Source organism: Camarhynchus parvulus, chromosome 28 (genome assembly GCF_901933205.1).
Source record: "Camarhynchus parvulus chromosome 28, STF_HiC, whole genome shotgun sequence".
Taxonomy (NCBI): Eukaryota; Metazoa; Chordata; class Aves; order Passeriformes; family Thraupidae; genus Camarhynchus; species Camarhynchus parvulus.
In genome coordinates this window covers 2,492,063-2,512,320 of record NC_044598.1, presented here as the reverse complement: position 1 = coordinate 2,512,320, position 20,258 = coordinate 2,492,063, and the positions used below count along the sequence as shown (strand labels likewise).

Below are 20,258 nucleotides of genomic sequence, written 5' to 3'. Positions count from 1 at the left end.
GCTGCAGTGGGACAGGAGGTGGGGGCGCATCCCTGCTGCAGGGAGCCCAAAAACAAAACCCAGACCCCAGAGCTCCCTCCCAGTCATCCCACAGTGGGGTTCCTGTTGGGGTGCTGCACTTAGAGCAGAAGTGAGGATGGAGCTTCCCAGAGAGCCCCCCATGCTGTGCCTGGTGTTTGGGGGAGTTTTTCATTCCAAGCCCCTCCTGCGTGGACAGTGAGGGCTGTCCTGTGTTTGTCCCTGCCAGGGGGGCAGTGGTCAGGGGGATCCCAGCCCCCCATGACCCTCCATGCTCTGGCAGGATTTGAGCTGCCCTCCCTGCAGGTCCGGCTCCGCAGGAGAATTCATTAGCTGTGACTCATTACATTTATTGATATTACATGAATCGATGCTTTTTGCCAGATGGATTTTGGCTCCATCCTTCATTTTTCCTTATTAATTTAGCGTGGCTCCGGCCCCGGTTGTTGCTGCTGTTTGTGTGCTGGTGGCAGGGACCCTTGGGCTGGGTCGAGCCTCAGTTTCCCTGCTGAGGATGAGGAGGGTGACCCCACATCCCCTCCCTCAGCAGAGGAAGGCTGTGCTGCTCCTGCCCTTCTCCCCATTCCCCACGCAGCAGAAGGAATCACTCAGCCCTGGAACCTCTGGGCCTCGGGACCCCCGGACATTGAAGCTGCACCTCAGACTGAGGAGGGATGGAGGGGTCGGGCTGGGGGTCGTTCCCGGGATGAAGGCGGCAGTTCACGGCCCGGGACCCTCCCCAGGGGCTTTCCGGAGGAGGCAGATGAGGAGGAGGAGAAGGAAGAGGAGGAACATCCCAGTGGTCCAGAGGTATCCGGGACCACCCTGGGATCAGCGGGCCCCTCTGTGCCAGGGGCCCCGAGGGTGGCAGCGCTCGCAGGGCAGCACGGCGCGGGTGGGGTGCGGGGAGGGGGGGACCCGCGCCGTGCGTGGGCGTGGACGGGGCGGCTGCGGGCGGGTCCGGCGCTGCTGCGTGGGCCGGGTCCGGCGTGACCCACCGCGCACCGGGGGCTGCGGGGCCTCGGCGCTACCCGGGCACGGGGGGCCCCGGCGGGACCCGGCCGGAGGTCCCTGCCCGTAGCCGGAGCCGGTGCGGGGCCGGTGCGGGGTGCATGGCGGGGCTGCGGGCGCTCTGGCTGCTGGCGGCGGCTCTGGGGGCGGCGGGGGACACCCGCAACCCTGCCGCGTCCCGGCTCCCCGGCCCCAGCCCCGGCCCCACCGTGCGCCTCGGGGCGCTGCTGCCGCCCGCGCCCGCCCGCGCCCGGCTCCGCGCCGCGCTGGCCCGAGCGCCGGTACCGGTACCGGTACCGGCCCCGGGAGGTGTCGCTGCCCCACAGCCTCAGCCTGGAGGTGGTCGGGGGCGGCCCGGCGGCGCGGGACCCCGGCTCGCTGGCGCGGTGGATGTGCGGGGCGCTGGCGGGGCGCGGCGTGGCCGCCGTCCTGGCGCTGCCCCGCTCCCGCCGGGAGCTGCTCCAGCTCGACTTCCTCGCCGCCGCCCTCCAGGTCCCCTTCGTCAGCATCCTGGACACCCGCTGGCCGCTGCCTTTCCGAGCGCAGGTGAGACCCGGCACTGCACGCAGCTCCCGTCCCCGCTCCCGTCCCTGCTCGCCGGCTCCGTCCGTGCTCCTGTCCCGATCCCCGTCTCGGTTCCATACCGGCTCTATCCCGATCCCCGTCTCGCTCCATACCGGCTCTGTTCCGCGGGTCCTCCTCCCGGCTCGGACTTGCCTCCGATCCCAATCCCGGCTTCGATTCCAGCTCCAATTCGGAATCCCAGCCACTCATCCTTGCTGCATCCCGACTATCTCCGGGCTCCATCCCGGCTCTGTTCTCCCTCTGTCTTCCACCCTGGCCCCATCCCATCCTCATTCCCACCTCCATCCTGCCTCTACCCCAGCCTCATCCTGTGCCCCATCCTGGCTCTCTGTCTCCCATCTCAGCTCTATTCCAGCCCCCTCTTGGCCCTCACTCCAGCCCTATCCTGGCTCTATCCCAGCTCCCATCTCAGCTCTGTCCTGGCTCCTTGCCCAGCTCTCTCCCAGACCCAATTCCAGCTTTCCCTCCAAGGTAAGTTCCCTGGTTCCTCAGGGGCTCTGCAGCCTTCAGCCCCAATCCCCACTCCATTCTGCCTCCGGAGGGCTCTGGGATGTGTCCTGGCAGTGCATCCCAGACAGGAACTGGGCAGGGGACGGGCAGAGAGTGTGGGATGACCTCCCGGCAGGTGGTTCCATGTCTGGTGCTGCCTCTGGGCTATTCCGGTGGGCAGGGGCACAGCCACGACCCTCGTGTGTTGGCAGAGCCCCTTCCACTTCCACATGGACCGGCAGAGCTCCCCGGAGGCGCTGGTGGATGTGCTGGTGAGCATCCTGCAGGCCAACGACTGGCAGGAGAGCAGCCTGGTGCTCTGCCACCCCTGGGACATCGACAGCTTCCTCGACCTCTGGGCCCAACGTTCCCAGCTCTTCCTCCGCACTGTCCTGGACCTGGGCTACCTGGATGAGCCCAGGGCCACCCGCTACCTGCAGCAGCACGGGGACCGTGTCAGGAGCCTCTCCAGCCCGGTGCTGCTGCTGGGCTGTGACCTGCACCGTGCTCGACTCGTCTTCCAGGCTGCTGAGGAGCTGGGGCTGCCACTGCAGGAATTGCACTGGATGCTGGGCTTCCCACTCAGCCTCAGTGAGCTGCAGACCGAGGGGCTGCCCCCGGGGCTGCTGGCCTTTGGGGAGGTGAGCCGGCCACCGCTGGAGCTCTTTGTGCAGGACATGGTGGGACTGGTGTCCCAGGCCCTTGCCCAGGCTGCTCAGAGCCTCCCTGACCCCGCACAGCTGCAGACCTCGGGGAGCTGCAATGAGAGGCACCGGGCAGGCAGCGAGTCCCCGGGGCTCTTCCTTGCCCGGTAAGGGGGTGCTGGGGGCTCCTCTTTTCCCCTATCCTGGTTCTCTGGTATTGGGGTGCATGGGAGGGTTCTGTCCCAGACCTGGGATGGGGTAAGGGCAGAGCCAGGGGACCCCTGGGATGTGTGTGTGCAGCCACCACCATGGGGCTCAGACCCCCAGGACGTGGTTAGCACTGCACAATGGGGAATGTGTCACTTCAGATCTCCTTAACACTGCCCGAGCATGGTCACTCTATAAATATTAATAACACTTGGCCCTGGCAGCACAGCGAGCTGCAGGGCAGCACAGCAAGGCCAGATCCTGCTGCTCCTCCTTGACCTTGTCCTGCCCACGTCGGGCACATCCCGCTCTCAGCTCCCAGCCTCATCCCTTGAGCACTGGAGCAGTGAAACCCTTTCCTTGGCAGGTTCCTGGCCAACACATCCTTCCACGGCCAGACAGGGCTGCTGCGTGTGGAGAACACGGCCTTGGTGAGGCCAGAGCAGCAGTTCCGCATCTGGAGCCTGCGCAGGGACTCGCAGGGAGTCCCCACCTGGATGACAGCAGGCACCTGGAGCCACGGCAAGCTGGAGCTGGAGGAGGTCGTGTGGCAGAGCCAGCGGCAGCACAAGAGCCCCGGCGAGGCGGCCGAGGGGGCCCGGACACGGCTGAGGGTGGTGACGCTGGTGGAGCATCCCTTTGTCTTCACCAGGGAGGTGGATGAGGAAGGGAACTGCCCGGCCGGGCAGCTCTGCCTGGACCCCGGCACAAACGACTCGGCCGTGCTGGACGCCCTCTTTGAGAAGATTGGCAGTGGCAACGGATCAGTGCCACAGGAGTACAAGAAATGCTGCTATGGGTACTGCATCGACCTGCTGGAGAAGCTGGCCGAGGACATGGCCTTTGATTTCGAGCTCTACATCGTGGGAGATGGGAAATATGGAGCCTGGAAGAACGGGCGCTGGACGGGACTGGTGGGGGACCTGCTCAGCGGCACGGCCCACATGGCCGTCACCTCCTTCAGCATCAACTCGGCGCGGAGCAAAGTCATCGACTTCACCAGCCCCTTCTTCTCCACCAGCCTGGGCATCCTGGTGAGGACCAAGGACACGGCGTCGCCCATCGGGGCCTTCATGTGGCCCCTGCACTGGACCATGTGGGTGGGCATCTTCGTGGCGCTGCACATGACCGCGCTCTTCCTCACCCTCTACGAGTGGAAGAGCCCCTATGGAATGACCCCCCACGGGCGCAACCGCATGAAGATCTTCTCCTACTCCTCAGCCCTCAACCTGTGCTACGCCATCCTCTTCGGGCGCACTGTCTCCAGCAAGACGCCCAAGTGCTGCACCGGCCGCTTCCTCATGAACCTCTGGGCCATCTTCTGCCTCCTGGTGCTCTCCAGCTACACAGCCAACCTGGCAGCTGTCATGGTGGGGGACAAGACCTTCGAGGAGCTCTCAGGCATCCACGACCCAAAGGTGAGTGAGTGTCCTGCTGCTTCAGATGGGCTGGGAGAGGGCTGAAGGCCAGGGAAGGGGCTGAGGGGGGTCATGTACTTCCTTCTGCACCTTCCTTCTTCTCTCCAGCCCCAGTCCTGCATCTTGGCCCCTTCTAAGAGTGGGGGGTCTTTGAGACCTGCAGAAAGCTTTGTGTGTGTATCCCACTGGTGTTAAATCCCAGCCTCAGCTCCAGGGCAGGGGGAAGTGGGCTGAGTTCAGGCTGAGGCTGCTCTTGGGGAAGCTCCTTCCCAGACACCCCCAAGAGCTGCTGCACCTCTGGGGCTGCCCAGACACCCTGCCTGGGACTCAGGGCTGGGGACACATCCCCAGGGAGTGGGGACACATTCCTGGGGCCAGGGGTGCTGATGCTCTGGTGCCTCCTTCCAGCTCCATCACCCCTCACAGGGCTTCCGCTCCGGCACGGTGTGGGAGAGCAGTGCTGAGGAGTACATCAAGAAGAGCTTCCCCGAGATGCACGAGTACATGCGGCGCTACAACGTCCCCACCACCCCCGATGGCGTCACCATGCTCAAGTGAGGGGCAGGGAGAGCATGAGGGGTTCCCCCACACCTTTTACCCCCCCCAGGGCATTTTTTGCCCCAGTCCTGGAGCCTGTGCACCTCTGGGAGGGGTGTCAGGCTGGGGGGATGCTGGGCAAGGGGGGAGCAGCCCCTCCCTGAGCATCCCCCCCATGTCCCCCACAGGACAGAGCCTGCCAAGCTCAATGCCTTCATCATGGACAAATCACTGCTGGATTATGAGGTCTCCATCGACTCCGACTGCAAACTGCTCACTGTGGGCAAACCCTTCGCCATCGAAGGTTTGGGGGGGCTGTGCTGGGAAGGGGGTTCTGCTCTGTGTGTGTGTGATGGGGCTGGGGTCATGCCCTGCCACAACCACGCCGGGTGGGGAGGTTCCCCCTCCGTGGTGGGCACTGGGGGCTGCACCCCCCATCCCAACACTGCCCGTTTCTCCTCCTCCTCACCGGGGCCAGGTTACGGCATCGGCCTCCCCCAGAACTCCCCGCTGACCTCCAACGTCTCCGAGTTCATCAGCCGCTACAAATCCTCGGGGTTCATCGACCTCCTGCACGACAAGTGGTACAAGATGGTGCCCTGCGGCAAACGCGTCTTCGCCGTCACTGAGGTGCGGCAGCGGCGCCTCGGCCGGGGAGGGGGCTCCGGGGTCTGACCCCCCAGCCCAGCCCACACCCCCTGCCCCCCGCAGACCCTGCAGATGGGCATCTACCACTTCTCGGGGCTGTTCGTGCTGCTGTGCATCGGGCTGAGCGGCTCCCTCCTCACCTCGCTGGGCGAGCACGTCTTCTACCGCCTCGTCCTGCCCCGCATCCGCCGCAAGAAGAAATTCAACTACTGGCTGCACACCAGCCAGGTGGGGCCAGGGGAAGGAAGGGGCTCACACAGCGCCCCAAAGACCCCCAACCCCATGTGGCTGCTCCCTCCTAAACTGCACCACCTTCTGCAGCCACGGACCACCAACCCCTGTTTGAGCCCTGAACCAGACCATCACCCTCCAGACCATCACCTCTAGATCATCACCCTCCAGACCATCACCCTCCAGACCATCACCTCTAGATCATCACCTCCAGACCATCACCCTTCAGACCATCACCCTCCAGACCATCACCCTCCAATTAATCACTGGCCTGTTAACCTCCAAGCCATCCCCCCCAACTCACTCTTGTCATGTTCCCCACAGAAAATCCATCGGGCTCTGAACATGGGCACGGAGGAGAGGAAGAGCCAGCAGCTGAAGTTGGAGCAGAGGTACGGCTGGGACTGGGAGCCTGCCCTGCTTTCCTCCTCCTCCTCCTCCCAGCCAGACCTCTGTGGTGCTGCGGAGGGACCCCAGAGCAGCCAGATCCCAACTCAGCCCTCCCCACACAGGTGCGAGCCGCAGCCCAGGTCGGTCCCGGCGCCAGCGCAGCAGCCCTGGAGCGCCCTGCGGAGGGAGGCACGGCGGGTGCGCTTCCAGCTGGACAAAGCCCCCCCCGAGGAGGAGGGGTCCCCTCCGTGGCACCCCGGGAACGGGCGGCCGCCGCAGCCCCTGGACAGAGCGGCCGGGGAGAACGAGCTCCGGGAGCTGGAGGAGAAGATCCAGGAGATGCGGGAGCAGCTGCGGGCGGCGCTGCTGAGGAAGAGCGAGCTGGTGTCCGTGCTGGGCACCGCCAAGGGCGGCCGGGCACTGCCCGCCCCGCTGGCCACCGAGGAACACCGGGAGGAGAGGTGAGATGGGGGACAGGGACCCCCCAAAACATCCCAGGGGCAGGGCAGGGCAGCCACTCCTCTGGCTCGGAGGAGGAGTGGAAGGAAAAAAGGGAGGGGAGATGTCCTGGGGCTGCCCCAGCTCTGCGGCCTTTGTCTCTTCCCCCGTCCTTCTGCTGGCAGCGGGGGTTTGAAGGGCCGGGAGGTTCTTTTTGGGAGATTCACTTGGGGTGAGAGGTCCCCACAGTGCCTGGACAAAGCTCAGCCCCTGCGCCCCCGGCTCTGTTTTTACACCACGTAAATAAAGATGACCAAAGAAGACCAAGTCTGCTTTTCCTCTTCCCCAAACGCAGCCAGGGCTGGCTGAGAACAACCCTTCCCCTTCCTCTCCTTCCTCCGCAGGCCCAGCTCAGCCCCGCCGCAGGACGGCCGTGATTAGGAGGAGGAGGAGGAGGAGGCAGAGGAAGCTCCCACATGCACGGGGCAGGACAGGCCGAGCCCGGAACCTCCCTCTGGAGAGGCAGCTCCAGCTCCAAAACCGGGCTGATCCCAGAGCCACCGCAAAGCAGAACCGGAGCCTTCCTGGGGCGGAGAGTGAGGGATGGAGACGCTGCACGGGGAGCGGGACAGGCTCGGCTCAGGGCTCCGAGGATGAGGAACAGCTCCCCATGCCCCTACAGGCGGCTGCGGAAGGAGCCAGCCCTGCAGCCCTGGCACGGAGGCTGCCCCAGCTCCACCGAGCATGGCCCGGACAGGGTTGGTGCTCAGCCCTCTGCTCCTGCACACTGCAAGGGGACAGATGGTGACACCCCAGGACAGAAGGAGGAGGAAGCACCCCCAGGACTGATTATTGCACCCCCCTGCCCCCAGGACTCCCACACATCAGCCCAGCACAGCCGTGGGCAGGACATGGGGCAGCGCTGCAGGAGCTGTTAAGAGATAATATTTATTATTATATACAAACACATTTTGTACATTAATTAAATAGAATGAACTCTACTCTTCATTCATCAAATCATTTGGTTTGGTGTCCCCCCTTCCCCTCCCACCCACTCCTCTGAAAGGCCCGTGGTCATTCCTGGCACTCCAGAGGCTGGGAGCCAGTTGGCCACACGGTTCCTTCTCAGGAGTGAGGGCAGCAGCAAGATTTGACCTGCTGGTCACAGCAGGGTCCCCCCTGCCCTGGAACAGCACCATGGCTGCTCCAGGTAAAAAGGAAAAAAAAACAAAAAGGGGGCACCCAGGTGGGAAAGGCAGAGGGGTGAGGAGGGGGCTCTGAGCCCCCCCGTGTTGATAAGGTAACACTGAAACGCACGGAGCCCCCCGAGGGGATGGACCCCAGACACTGCTCAGCCATAGGGGAAAAACACTGAACTCAGGGACATCTGTGCAGGGACCCAGCTGTCCCCAAGAGAGCCAAGTGCCCACATGTCACCTCCTGTCCCTGCCCCGTCCCACCGTGCTTCTCCCAGAGCTTCATCCTGCCTCACTCTGCTCCACCTCCCTGCACAAACCCTCCTTGCAGCACACCCTGGCATGGAGCTGGCCCCTCTGCAGGGAACACAGGCAGCCCCCCAGCTCAGCCTCCTGGGACAGGTCAGGTTCTGCCAGCCTCAGCTCCACTGCCAGGGAAACGTGGGAAAACCAGCTGAAATGTCTTGGCTTTAGTGTTTTGGTTCTTTGCTAAATCAGCTCATGCAACAATCCAGGCATGAGGAGCTGCTCTCTCCTCTGGGATGGGGCTGATTCTAAACACAGACGTGTCCCCCAGGAGGGACAAGGCACTGGAAAGCAGCTGCTTCACCCAGAGCAGAGCTGTGCAGGACAGAGCTGCTGCCCTCACTCACCCCACTGCAGCACAGCTCCCTCCAAGCATCACTCATGGCTCCTGCGATGGCAGCTCCCACCTGCACACAGCACCTTCCACCTCCCAACCCACCCACCAAGGGAAGTTTAAGGACAGGAAAAAAGGGGCTGAACTGCAGCTTTCTGCTTTGGTTGTGCCCTAGCCTGGGCAGACTTTGTGCCTGGGGAAGGTAAGAGCTCCTCCTCCCCTCAGGAGCAGGAAAGGTGAGCAGGAATCACCTCTGTGGCTCTCCCACAGGGGCTGGACACTCTGCCTGTTCTATCCACTCCCACTCTAAACACAAAGCTGCCACGCCTGAGGCCTGTCCCAGGTCAGCTCCCACCTGGGATCAGCACCTGGACTGCAAACACAGCTGCAGGGGCAAAGCCAGGGATTGGGGGACAAGGAAAAGCCAGGGCATGAGCAGGGCAGGGTGGGAACAGGTAGCTGGCTCACCTGTGGCCTCAGAGGAGCCAGGGGACCAAAACCCCCCACCCTTCCCACAGCCCCCCCAGTGCCTTTCCTAGGGGAGGGAGGTCACAGCAGCCCTGCTCTGTCCCAGCTGCTCCGGCTCTGCTCAGAGGGATCCATGGGTTAAGGATGATGGTGAAGTGAGAAATAGTAACAAACAAAATCCAAATGTCTTCCTGGCAGTCCAGAGTGACAACAACAGGGTTCAGGACAGGTTCCTGGAGCTTGGCTCTGAGCTGGGCGTTCTCTCTGCTGGTGCTGGGCAGGGGCTGCTCTCCCCCCAGTCCTCCAAACCTCTGTCCTGGTCACTGTCCCCCCCCGAGGCTGGCAGGGGCTCTGCCACACTGCTGCTGCCCGTGCAGTTTTTACCACCAGGTTTTGCTCGGCTGTTTGAGCCCTCCAGAGCCTCAGTCTGCTTGGGAAGGGAGGAGCTGGGGACCACCCCCTCCTGCAGTGGGGCAAGAGGGGCAGCCCCAGCAGTGGGGGAAGCATCTGCTGCAGCCACCACGGACGTTGAGGTGACCTCGATGGTGATGGAGCCCATGGCTGTCTCCGGGTGCTCGCTGCTGACCCTGATGCGAGCGACCAACCCCGAGCCCACGGCCGCCTCCTGAGGGGTCCCGTTGGCCACGGCCTCGTGCACCACGGTGGGCTCCAGCAGGGTGGTGCTCAGGTCAGACAGGAACGAGGCCTCTGTGACAATGGCGGCCGTCTCTGCCACCCAGTTGAGGTCGCTGCCCACGGAGGCGGCGGCGGCGGCGATGACGCTGGAGGCCTCGCCGGGGCTCAGGGCAGCTGGGCCAGCGCCCTCCCCGAGGGGCCCGGGGGCCAGCGGGGCTCGGCGGGGCCCGGCCTCCACCGGGGCAGCCGTGGTGTTGTTGTTGAGGTTGTCCTGCAGCGTGGTCTGGGTGCCCTGCCCGACCTGCTGGTTCTGCAGCAGCATCTCCTGGATGCGGATCTGCTGCAGGATGGCTGGCAGCTCGTAGTGGTGGAAGAAGTAAATCATCGAGTGCTGGCGGAGGAAAGGGAAAGGTGTCACAGGCCACCACATCCCAAGTAAACCAAAGTTCTCCTGAAGAATCCTGCTGCTCTGACACCAGCAAGTTTGCAAAGATTTATCCCTTCCACTATTACTGCAAGCTGCTTTATATTTCTCTCTCTTTACAACCCCTCTTCACTTTCAAAGGCTGGGAAAAGAAGGATGACAGCATTCCTCTGGCCCATCCTCTATTCCCTGTCCCCACCCTGCAGCAGGTCAACAATCAAATTCACCCAACAGGTATGCCCCCCAGGATTTATTCCAGAAGGACAGGACAAAAATCCTTCCCAACACCCCTGTGGCATCAGCTTCTTGTCAGTCCCATGCCTGGATTGGAGGCAGCAATCCAAACATCCACAGCCTCATTCTGCTGCTCCATTTCCAAACCAGGTTTAATTCCATCTGTTACAGAAATAAGGATCCCTCCCTCCAACCCAGCTTGAGAGGAAGTGTGACAAAGCCCCCCAGGGTGCAGCAGCCCTGCAGGGACTCACCTGGATGAAGAGCCAGGAGGTGACAAGTGCCAGGCTGCTGTACTGCCCATTGAAGCGGTAGTGGTAGGCATAGAAGGCAAAGTGGTACAAGTAGAAGAATCTGGACAAGAAAGCAAGAAAAATCAGGAAAAATAAGAGCTCACTTCTCTCCCAACAGCAGCCTGAGCTGGGGCACCTCACAGGGGGTGACACAGACTCATTAACAGATAATTAGAGTATAAATAGGACAAAACAAGAGGCTGGGGAAGATCAAGATGATTGCAAGACCCAGGCCCAAACCCAAACTAGAAAATTTCACGTTGGACCCTGTGATGTGGGGCAGTTCCCAAGCAGCCACACAAATCATACCCTTAGGAGTGGAGGCTGCTGTGCCTGGGGTGCTGGCCACAGGCAGCCCTCACCTGAGCCAGTGCCTCTTGCTGGTGTTGGTGTGGCAGCAGATGGCGTCGTACTGGTCCGCCAGCCACACGATGAGGATGATGTAGAAAGCAGTTGTGGTGTCATTGAAGAACTCAGACATTATGGCCTCCATACCTGGGGACAGAGGGGACATCAGCATGTAGTAGGGCATGGGAAAGAGTCCTGTGTCACCTCAGAGCAGGTCTGTGACTGCACCTGCCCAGGTCTGCTTATGGCAGCAGCTATGGCCAAGAATGCTCTGCCTGCCACATCCCATGGATCAGCTGCTTCCTGCAGCGCAGATTTTGGGAGGTTTTGCTGCTCTTTAAATTAAAATTGTACACATGCAACGTGGCCACACAGTGCAAGTCTGGAACGAGCTCCAGGGACAGACAAAGCTTTGGATTCTGGGATTTCCCAACAAACTGCTGCTTTTCCAGGGGACCCAGAAGGACAATGGAGCTCACTGTGCCATCAAATTCCAGAGCCTTCTGCCTTGTGATGAGCAGCCACAGTAACCACCTGCTGTGGCCAGCTGGGAACAGGGAATTAGACTTCCCACAGATCCCAGAGGGATGTGCTGCAGACACAAGCAGTGAAGCAAGTCCTTACCGACCAGAGCCAGGATGACAGTGAGGAGTGGAGCAGCAGGGAATGCAATGGTCATGTTCATCTCCAGCATCTGCAACAGGTCAACTGCAAGAGGAAAAACAGGCTGAGGCACGGACAGCCACAGAACCCTCCACCCCACAGTGCTGTCTGTTCAGGGCAGCCACATCCTCTGCCCCCAGCCAACGCTTCTCAGGACAGAGAATAAGCTCAGGCAAGTGACTAAGAGCAGAAGGATGTACTCCCCGTGCAGCTACAGGTAGGACCCTTCTAAACTGGAACTAATGATCCTCAAGGTCCTTCCAACCCAAACCTGCTGTGATTCTACAACACCCGGTGCTGCAGCAGGCACAATCAAACCCCTCAGCCAGTCCTTACCAATGAAGACAAAGATCTGATGGTGTGAGTAGCGCAGCAGCATCGAGACAGAGAGAGTCTGGAAGGGGAGAGAGAAGGGGAGGCAGATTAGAGCCCCACGGGTGCAGGGAGTCACTCAGAATCGCAGTGCGGCACAGACCCAGGCGAGTCTGGGCTTGCACATCCCACGTTCATTAGCTGGAGCTGTGCAGAGCCATTTCCCAAAGAGTAATTAGAGCTTCACAAACAGCAATTAATCTCTGTGCTGCTGCAGGGGAACAGACAGTAAGGGATTTGTTTGTAAAGGGACCAAGCCTGAATGTTTGCGCTGGGGCCACACCAACCCGCAGAGCTGGGAGCAGGGATTTTCCCGTGCTCCATCCCGCTCCTCCCTGCACTCAGTTCCTCCTCAGTGCCCACAATGGGATTGTGCACAGACTTGCCCTATGGGTGGGACAGCCACACACAAAGACAGTCAACCACAGCCACCCAAGACAACAAACACCAGGTACTTATGGCTTGGGATCTTGTCTGATGTGTATCTGAAAACATCTTGTCTCACACAACATCATTTGGTTTATCTTGATCACTCCTGGCAAATCAGTCTGGGCTGTTCTTAAAAGTCTGAGGACAACTGTCTGTACCCTGTATTGACAGCTGGAGTGTTTTAAGGACACTTAGAAATTAAGAGCAGCTCCCTTCTGACAAAAACAACACTGCATTTTAGGTCAGCTCTTCTGTTCATTCCACTGCGGGACTTCAGGAACTTTAAAAAACAACCAAAAACATGCCCCAGAGCAGGGCCTCATCCTCCACCAACTACACTTTAAAAGCAGATGAGAGCTCTGCTGTATCACCAACCACTCACTGCCCAGCACCAGGCTGAGGCCAGGCACTGGCCAGCTCCCAGTGACTTACGAAGATGACCATGATGACGAAGGCTGCCAGGTAGGATGTCCTGGCCATCCACATGCTGACAAAGCGATAATGCTCCCCAGACACCACGTTGCGAAGGAAACCTGGAGAAAAAGCACAAACACAAGCTCAGTGTGAATCAAGCCACAGACTAAGAACCAAGTTCCTGCTAAAGAAACGGGATTTGGAGCAAATCCTCAGGGCAGCACTCATTGTCATGCAGGGCAGTGAGGTGGGAGGAAATCACGGTTCCAGACACCTCTCCCCTCCTGCCTCTCTCGTTTTGTCCTTGACAATAACACAGGGAGCTGCTCCCTGCATTACAGATTAATCAATAGTCAGAAGATGATAGTCAGGCATCCACAGAACAAACACCCACTGCTCCATGCAGCCTCTGCTGAGACTCCTTCAGGCCTTACCTTTGTTTTCCTCGTTTTCAGCTAAAGCTTTGACACTGGACATCAGGATATCATCATAGCCCAGGAACTCGTCCAGCAGCAGGCGGCTGAACCTGTCCCCAAAGCACTGATCCCTCGTAGGATCTAGAGAGAGCACAAAAAACCTTTCACACTGTTCACACCTGGAGCCACAAAGGCACAAGGTGAGGGATACCCATGCCACCAGAGCTGCATCTGTATATGGACCTGGGGCAGTAAAACCAAACTTGGGAGGACTGGGAGGGAAAATCTCACCCCCCTGATAGATCCAGCCACACTGAAGTGCAAATGGCAGTCAGGCCTTAAGGATTGTCAGGGATGTCACACTCTGTGCTGGCACAGACACAAAGGGAATTTGTCCTCTAGGCTTGGCCTATCTCTGGGGCTCACCCTGACTGCTCATTACTGCACAGGAAAGCTGCTTAACCCCCATCCAGCTCTGCTTCAGCTTGAGTGGGAGGAAGTGATGAGCTCCTCTCTGACTGCTGCACTAACAGATACAGAGGTTCACAGGCACGAGAAGGTCTGAGGCTGTCTTCCTGACTTGGACAGGTTTTAACAGAGCAAATGCCAGGAGAGGAGAACACTGTTTGGGGAAATGACCTGCTGGTGCTCACAGGGACACAGCAGCACACACAGTGTGACAGATCTGTGAGCATGTCCCCTGCTCCTGCACAGCTGCTTTGGCCACCAGGCTCTAACCCTGCTGTTCAGAGCTTCAGTGCCTTCTGCCAGGGAGAGAGCGACCTCTTCCCTGCTCCATGTGGGAAAACTGTGCTGGCCATGACATCAGGGCTCACTGAACCAGGCTCCACCATTTCAGAAAGCTCCTCTGAAAAGCTGTGACCTACTAAAGGCACACAGGCTGCACAATGCAGCTCTCCTGCGTGGGAAGTGAGCACCATCAGCTTCAGGAAGAGTTCTCAGAGATGGTGTGGAGGTCTCTGCACTGCAGGCACCCACCCCTGAGCCCCTGCCCTGCCCAGGCTGCCTCCCACTCACCCAGGGTCACCACCATGACGGGGATGCTGAGGCGCTGCCGGGTGCTCTGGGACAGGCGCAGGAAGCCGTATTCCAGAGAGTATTCCACAATGTACTCCTCCTGTGGCCACACTGGGAGACAGACACAGGGAGACAGACTCAATGCCCACATCTGCAAACAGCCAGCACGAAAAAAAAAACCCTCCCTCCCTCCCATCATGTTCTTGAAAAGGGAATTGGGGTTGCAAGGTGCAGGAAGCCATATTCCAGAGAGTATTCCACAATGTACTCCTCCTGTGGCCACACTGGCAGAGAGACACAGGGACACAGGGAGACTCAACACCATCTGCAAACAGCCAGCATGAAGAAACAGCCCCTCTGGGTTCCCTCCCTCCCTCCCATCATGTTCTTGAAAAGGGAATTGGTATTCCAGAGAGTATTCCACAATGTACTCCTCCTGTGGCCACACTGGGAAAGACACAGGGAGACTCAGCACCCACATCTGCAAACAGCCAGCACGAAGAAACAGCCCCTCTGGGCTCCCTCCCCTCCCTCCCTCCCATCATGTTCTTGAAAAGGGAACTGGTTGTAAATGTGGGCTCCAGGCTTCCCTCAACCAATTAAACATAAATCAATACAAACTCTTTGGGATTACAGGCCTTGACATTAGTCCTTAATGTGGGACTTCTGGGAAAGCTTCAGGGCAGCAGTTCCAAGCTCTGCCCAGAACCTGCCCACATCTTTGCCTGGCAAGCCCAGAGCCACTGGTTCTTGCTTTGCTCAATTTCTGCTTTCCATTTTGTTTGGGAACCAGCAGGAAAATCCACTTTACACCTGCTGAACACCAAGTAAATGCTCCAGAGGCAAGAGCCCAGCACTTCCCAGGGGACTGAGGTCACTGCTGCAATTACATGTCAGAGCTGAAGGCAGCAGCAATTACAGCTTTCCCAAAAACTGGTGGGGCCTGAAGTTTCCCCGGTTTGGTTTTTTGTTTTTTTCAAGAAAGCTTCCAAAGAGATGCTTTTTTGCTACATCATCTCTGAAAGGACAAAACCTCCTGCTAAGCCAGAGCCAAGCAATTTAATCCCTGCTCTTTCAGCCTGCCAGGGTGTATCTCCAGGAGGGGGGAGGCAGCTGTCAGGCAGCTCCCAGCACCACCCACAGTGACAGTTAAAGGGACACAAGAACTGAGCAGACACACACCTGACCCAGCGCTGACAGAGATCTCCTGATCCCCTTACTGGGCAGCAAACACAAGCTGGGCAGTTTGGTTTGTCTTTTGTTTCCATTATAAACAGTTTTAAGCTCAAAAGGAAATCAAGGGTTTAAATATCAACAAACAATTACTTCCTTTGTATAATAAAATATATTTTTCATGGTAAAATATTCTGACTAAACATAAAATTTGGTGCGCCAAGAAAACAGAAAACCTGGAAAAAATAATAAAATTGGGTATTTGGGAATGAATTAAAGATGTGAATTTTGTAACTAATCTGGGAAACAGCCTGTTCTCTTCCTCTCCTTTTCTGGATCGTTTCCAACCAGGCATTCAGCAAAACAAGGGACTTCCCACAGTGCCCCAGCCCAGCACAACGTGACTCTTCTCAGAACCCAGGCACCAGCAATAAAGGTCCTGCACCAACAACATTGACTGCTCTCTGGTCTTAATGACCTTTAATTCAGGACTAATGAGCTCTGGATGAGCATCAAGCAAATCCACTGCAAGGCCAAGGAATGAGACAGTGTCCAGCCTCATCCTCCTCCACAGCCACAACCCCAGTGTGTCTGCAGAGCAAAGAATTCCAGCATTCACAGGGACAACAGCATGGTGAAAGAGGCCAACTTCTTGCAAATTTTGTGGAAAAAAACCAAAGAATCCAACTCCACATCTCTATTTTAAGATAAATACTCCTTAGTAGACTTCCTACCTTGACCACTAGAAACAGAAGTTTTTCCACACTGGAATTCCATTTTAAATAATACAAAGCTACTAAATCTGCCTCTGGAATTTACAAGTGCTGAGCAGCTTAGGTCAGGCAGGAAAAGGGTGGGATAAGGCCAGGGAACATCCGAGTGGAACAGCAGTGCTGTATTGCAATCCACCAAAACCCGCTGGGTGGCTTTTGGGATTAATTAATTGTAGCAAATTGGCTGCTCCAAGTGCTGGTGTTGGCTCAGCACCCAGAACACAGCCCAAACCCTGCTCATGTCACTGTCAGGAGATCCCTGTGGATTGCAGGCGACAGTGAATGGATCAGAACAGGGTGTTCAGGTTCATCTGAGATACCACAGGAACCTGCCAGGCCAAGAGCTTTGTTCACCTGTGGCTGATCTGAAACCTCCTGGTTTGGCAAATTTTCTAACCCAGCCTCCCCCCAGCCTCAGGGCAGAGCTTGCTGTGGGTCTGCTGTTAGTACTGACAGGATTATCCCCAGGAAGACATTTAAGGTCACTGTGCAGGTGCCCCAAGGAGCCAGGATGGGACGTGTGGGGAGGAGGATGATGATGGGAGGAAGGAGGAGCACAGGTAGCAGTGAAGGTGTGATTACCTGCTCGGGCTAGCATCTCAAACTCGGACACAGTCTCCCGCAGAGGCTGCATACCTTTAGTGGCTGCGTCACTAAACGAGAACTCCTGGCTGTCGTTGTGGGGCAGCTCAGTGCTGCTCACCCGGGATGGCTTGAGGAACACCTTGGGCTCGATATCCAGCTCAAACTGTTGGAAAACCAGAGTAGGGAAAGCCACATCAGCAGGGTCTTTATTGTACCTCTCACCTGCCATGCTCTCTCTATCCACACAAAGGCCTAACCCACCAAAGGACATTTTCTGCTTTTCCTTTCTGTGTTAAACCATCAGAGCCCAATGTGGGAACTCAGCAGCAGCCAAGGAACAGGTTTTGTTGCCAGGAGACCACACAGAGACTTCACTTCCAACCAAGACTTCTCCCCAGCGTACACACAGAGCACATCCTTACCTTGATGGAGCTGTTTTCAAACATATCCACAGTCATTTCTTCCTCTTCCTCCTCCTCTTCCTCGGTCGTGGACTCAACCACCATTCCTGGGAACTTCTCCACGCCACAGAACTGCAGGAAGATGGGGGCCCGGCTGGAGTTGCGCTGGATCTCCACCCTCAGGATGCCATCGCGGGGCCACTTATCCCGCACGTGCTCCAGGCAGTTGATGGGAGAGCGGGAGAAGGCGATGTGGATGTAGGCCAGGATGAAGAGCACAAAGAGAGCCTAAAGGGCAGGAGACAAGACAGATCCCCTAGTTATCACCAGCTCTTCTCCGCCTGTGAAACACCAGAATAACTTGGGCGAGTGGACGAGAGCTTTGATGCTTTCCTGCATCAACAAAGCATCAGCCAGACCTTGGCATTCCAGCAGGGAATGCACTGCTGGAGGAACCAAGGAAGGCATCAGGAACCAACTGCTCCTGCTCATGAGAGCTGACAGTGACAGCCTTCTGAAAGCTCAGGTCCTGCATCCAACAGCATCCCCAAAACCCACCACACACAGCACCAGTGTGGGATGAGGCACACTGAAGGAAATGGAAACACGTCCCTGCCTTCCAACCCTTCCCTCCTCAGCACAAAGAGTTTCCTGCTGTAACCTAGAGAAGCCTGCCCAGCTTTGTAAAGGTAGAATAAAGAAAACTCTAAGCAAACCAACCCACTCCTGGGCAGGATGACCCAACCCCAAATCTGTTGTCCCAAAGAACAGGAGGCTGAGCTGGCCCCCGAGGCCATGCACAGAGCACCACAGCTCCCTGTCCTGCCTCCATCCCAGGAACAGCCATAAACCACAGCAAAGCAGGGTGGAATAAAAAACTCATTCCCTGGAGCGAACAGAGACGTCCAAAGTTCAGAGCTCTGAGCACAGCTGGCACAGCGAGCGGCACTGCTGAGCTCAGAGCGCCCTTCCCAGCCACCCTGCACTGCTCTGTCCTCATCAGCCCCGCTGTCCTGACCTATTTGTGATGAACAAACAGCCTGGTAAACACCACTCTGCAGAGGAGCTGCACAGGGACATGTGAGGGAAGGTACAGCACAGCCACCTCCCTGGCTGCAGGAGCCACAGAAGAGCCTGGGGTAATTCCAGGGCTCGGGATGGGAATGTGCGTTCCCACTTCCCTTCTACCAGCAGCTGGAGGAGAGCTGGGAGCAGGCTGCTGACCCCTGACCCTGCAGGCTGCTCTCCACAGAGCCCTAAGGAAGTTTTTCCTTCTCTGGGAGGAGCTGGGATCAGAGGCAGAAGCACAACAAACTGCTCCCAGCCACTCTGCCTGACCACTGCACCGTTAGCACCAGCCCTGTCCCAGCCGGTTTGCCAGGATGCAGATGGACAGCTGGGAGAGGGAACGGGGATGTAGAAAAACCCAAACGCTCCCTGAAAGGGTAGAAAACCTATGTGTGCAGCATGAGACAAGCTGTGCTGAATGTTTTCTTGCTGAAACCTAGAGGAGTGTGCTGCTGTTGCCTGGCAAGCTGCTCTCCCATCGTCCTCTCTCTAATTTCCCACCCTGGAAGCCATGGAGCAGGAAGACAAGACTCCAGCAAAACTCCAACAATCCAGTAGGGTATGCAGGAAATGTATCCAAAAAGTGCCATTGCTAGGAAACAGAAGATGAAACCAGCCTGGCTTCCCAGCAAGCTGGCTCAGCAATTTCTTTTTGATTTACAGATCTGGAAGAGCTCCAGGGTGCAGGGAATACCGGGACCACCACGGAGACTGATGTCTCCCTCACAGGAGGAGGCCACGGGAGCTCTGGGGACAGCTCGGTGTGCGTGGTGCAAACACAGCCTGCTCCCTCCGGAGGAGGCTCGACATTTGGTGGTTCTAATGAAACTCCTGCCCTCAGCCCGGCCGCGGGCTGGCAGGAGCCGCCCCTCACCTTGAGAAGAACGAAGAACTCGAAGACGCGGCGGAAGGAGGGAGGGAAGAGGCGCGCGTAGGTCACTGCCATCTTGAAGAACAGCGCGTGGAAGAGGCGGTCCCGCACGTTGATCAGGGGGTTCTGGTTGAGGTTGGGGTTGCGGACGCCCCGGTTGTTGCCGCCGGCGGCCCCGGCGTTGTTGGCCGGGTGGTGGTTGTTGGCGTTCGGCTGGTTCTCGGACATCCTGACGGCGGGGCCGCTGAGGGCTGGGCCCGAAAACGGTGCTGCACCTCCGCGGGCCGGGCTGGGGCCGGGCGGGCGCTGCGGAGGAGCCGCGGGCGCGGCACCGGCGCTGCCTCCGTCCCCCTCCCCGGCCCCTGCCCGGCGCAGACGCCTCGGGGCGGCGGCGGGTCAGGCCCGACGGGTCAGGCCTGGGCGCTCAGTGGTGCCCGGTAGCTACGCGGCCGGAGCAGACGCATCAGGGACGTGGCTGCCGGGATGTCCCCGCGGTCATGGGGGTCTCTCGGCGGGGGCGGGGAGGCGCGGCTTGGACCGGGAGCGGCGAGCGGCTCAGCTGTCCCGGCGCGGTCCCGTCCCGTCCCTCAGCGCTCCGCCGCCATTTTCCTCCGCCGGCCACGGCGGCTCGTGCGCGTGCGCGCGCAGGCGCGCCCAGGGCACGACGGGACGGTGGAGGACCCGCTCCGGCCAGGCCCCGCCTCCATGCAAATGAAATTTCCCACCATGCATCGCGCGCAGGCGACAACTTGGGGCGCCAGTTCGACCTCAAAAATGGTAAAAATTTCACCAAAACGGAAGATTTAGAATGAAGAAATTAGGACGTATCGCCTGGGAGAGTGATCGTGTGAAGAAAAGCGCAGGGGGCGGGACTAAGACACACTCACACTGAGGTAAAAATCGTAGATTATAGGAGGTTTAAATAGCCCTGCGAGTTCAGGGCGATTCGTGCTCGCTTCGGCAGCACATATACTAAAATTGGAACGATACAGAGAAGATTAGCATGGCCCCTGCGCAAGGATGACACGCAAATTCGTGAAGCGTTCCATATTTTTTCCCGGGCACGGTCTCGAAGCCTCCCCCTGGGGACCACCCTTTTGTCCCCCCGAGAGCGGCGCGGGGCGGTCCAGCCCCCCCCGAGGTCGGGGGAGCCCCCAGGTGCGGCCCTGGCACAGGAGAACATCAACCCTCAGGTTTGCA

At 58.7% G+C, this 20,258-nt stretch overlaps 2 protein-coding genes and 1 non-coding gene across 4 annotated transcripts; 2 read left to right on the top strand and 1 right to left on the bottom strand.

Moving 5' to 3' along the window:
• The first annotated feature begins 1,130 nt into the window (after positions 1 to 1,130).
• Positions 1,131 to 7,505, top strand: GRIN3B (glutamate ionotropic receptor NMDA type subunit 3B). The gene is given in 11 exon segments (XM_030966821.1): positions 1,131 to 1,325; positions 1,327 to 1,575; positions 2,316 to 2,914; positions 3,322 to 4,372; positions 4,781 to 4,926; positions 5,098 to 5,213; positions 5,388 to 5,539; positions 5,621 to 5,785; positions 6,113 to 6,180; positions 6,301 to 6,639; positions 7,021 to 7,505. Coding segments are annotated over 11 exon segments (3,117 nt in total). The 3' UTR covers positions 7,058 to 7,505.
• Positions 7,506 to 7,561: 56 nt separating this feature from the next.
• Positions 7,562 to 19,683, bottom strand: TMEM259 (transmembrane protein 259). Of its 2 annotated transcripts, none has more exons than XM_030966823.1 (11): positions 19,062 to 19,683; positions 17,141 to 17,407; positions 16,770 to 16,881; positions 14,188 to 14,298; positions 13,168 to 13,290; positions 12,752 to 12,852; positions 11,855 to 11,912; positions 11,480 to 11,563; positions 10,870 to 11,002; positions 10,469 to 10,568; positions 7,562 to 9,947 (listed from the first exon to the last, which is right to left on the bottom strand). In XM_030966823.1, exons 1-11 carry the CDS (start codon positions 19,284 to 19,286, stop codon positions 9,141 to 9,143), a joined length of 2,121 nt encoding a protein of 706 aa, XP_030822683.1. In that variant the 5' UTR covers positions 19,287 to 19,683; the 3' UTR covers positions 7,562 to 9,140. The 2 variants fall into 2 exon arrangements, with proteins under 2 accessions (XP_030822683.1, XP_030822682.1); XM_030966822.1 differs by having other exon boundaries at positions 16,716 to 16,881; positions 19,062 to 19,286.
• A 323-nt stretch (positions 19,684 to 20,006) lies between these two features.
• Positions 20,007 to 20,113, top strand: LOC115914442. Its single transcript, XR_004061425.1, has one exon. It is a non-coding gene; the product is annotated as a U6 spliceosomal RNA (small nuclear RNA).
• The last annotated feature ends 145 nt before the right edge of the window (positions 20,114 to 20,258 follow it).

Excerpts from the sequence above, each read along its gene's own strand:
- TMEM259 (XM_030966822.1), bottom strand. The coding sequence starts at position 19,286 with ATGTCCGAGAACCAGCCGAACGCCAACAACCACCACCCGGCCAACAAC. Across the intron at positions 16,882-17,140 it reads TTGAAAACAGCTCCATCAAG|TTTGAGCTGGATATCGAGCC; the intron begins GTAAGGATGTGC and ends GTTTTCCAACAG. Across the intron at positions 11,913-12,751 it reads TCGTCATCATGGTCATCTTC|ACTCTCTCTGTCTCGATGCT; the intron begins GTAAGTCACTGG and ends CTCCCCTTCCAG.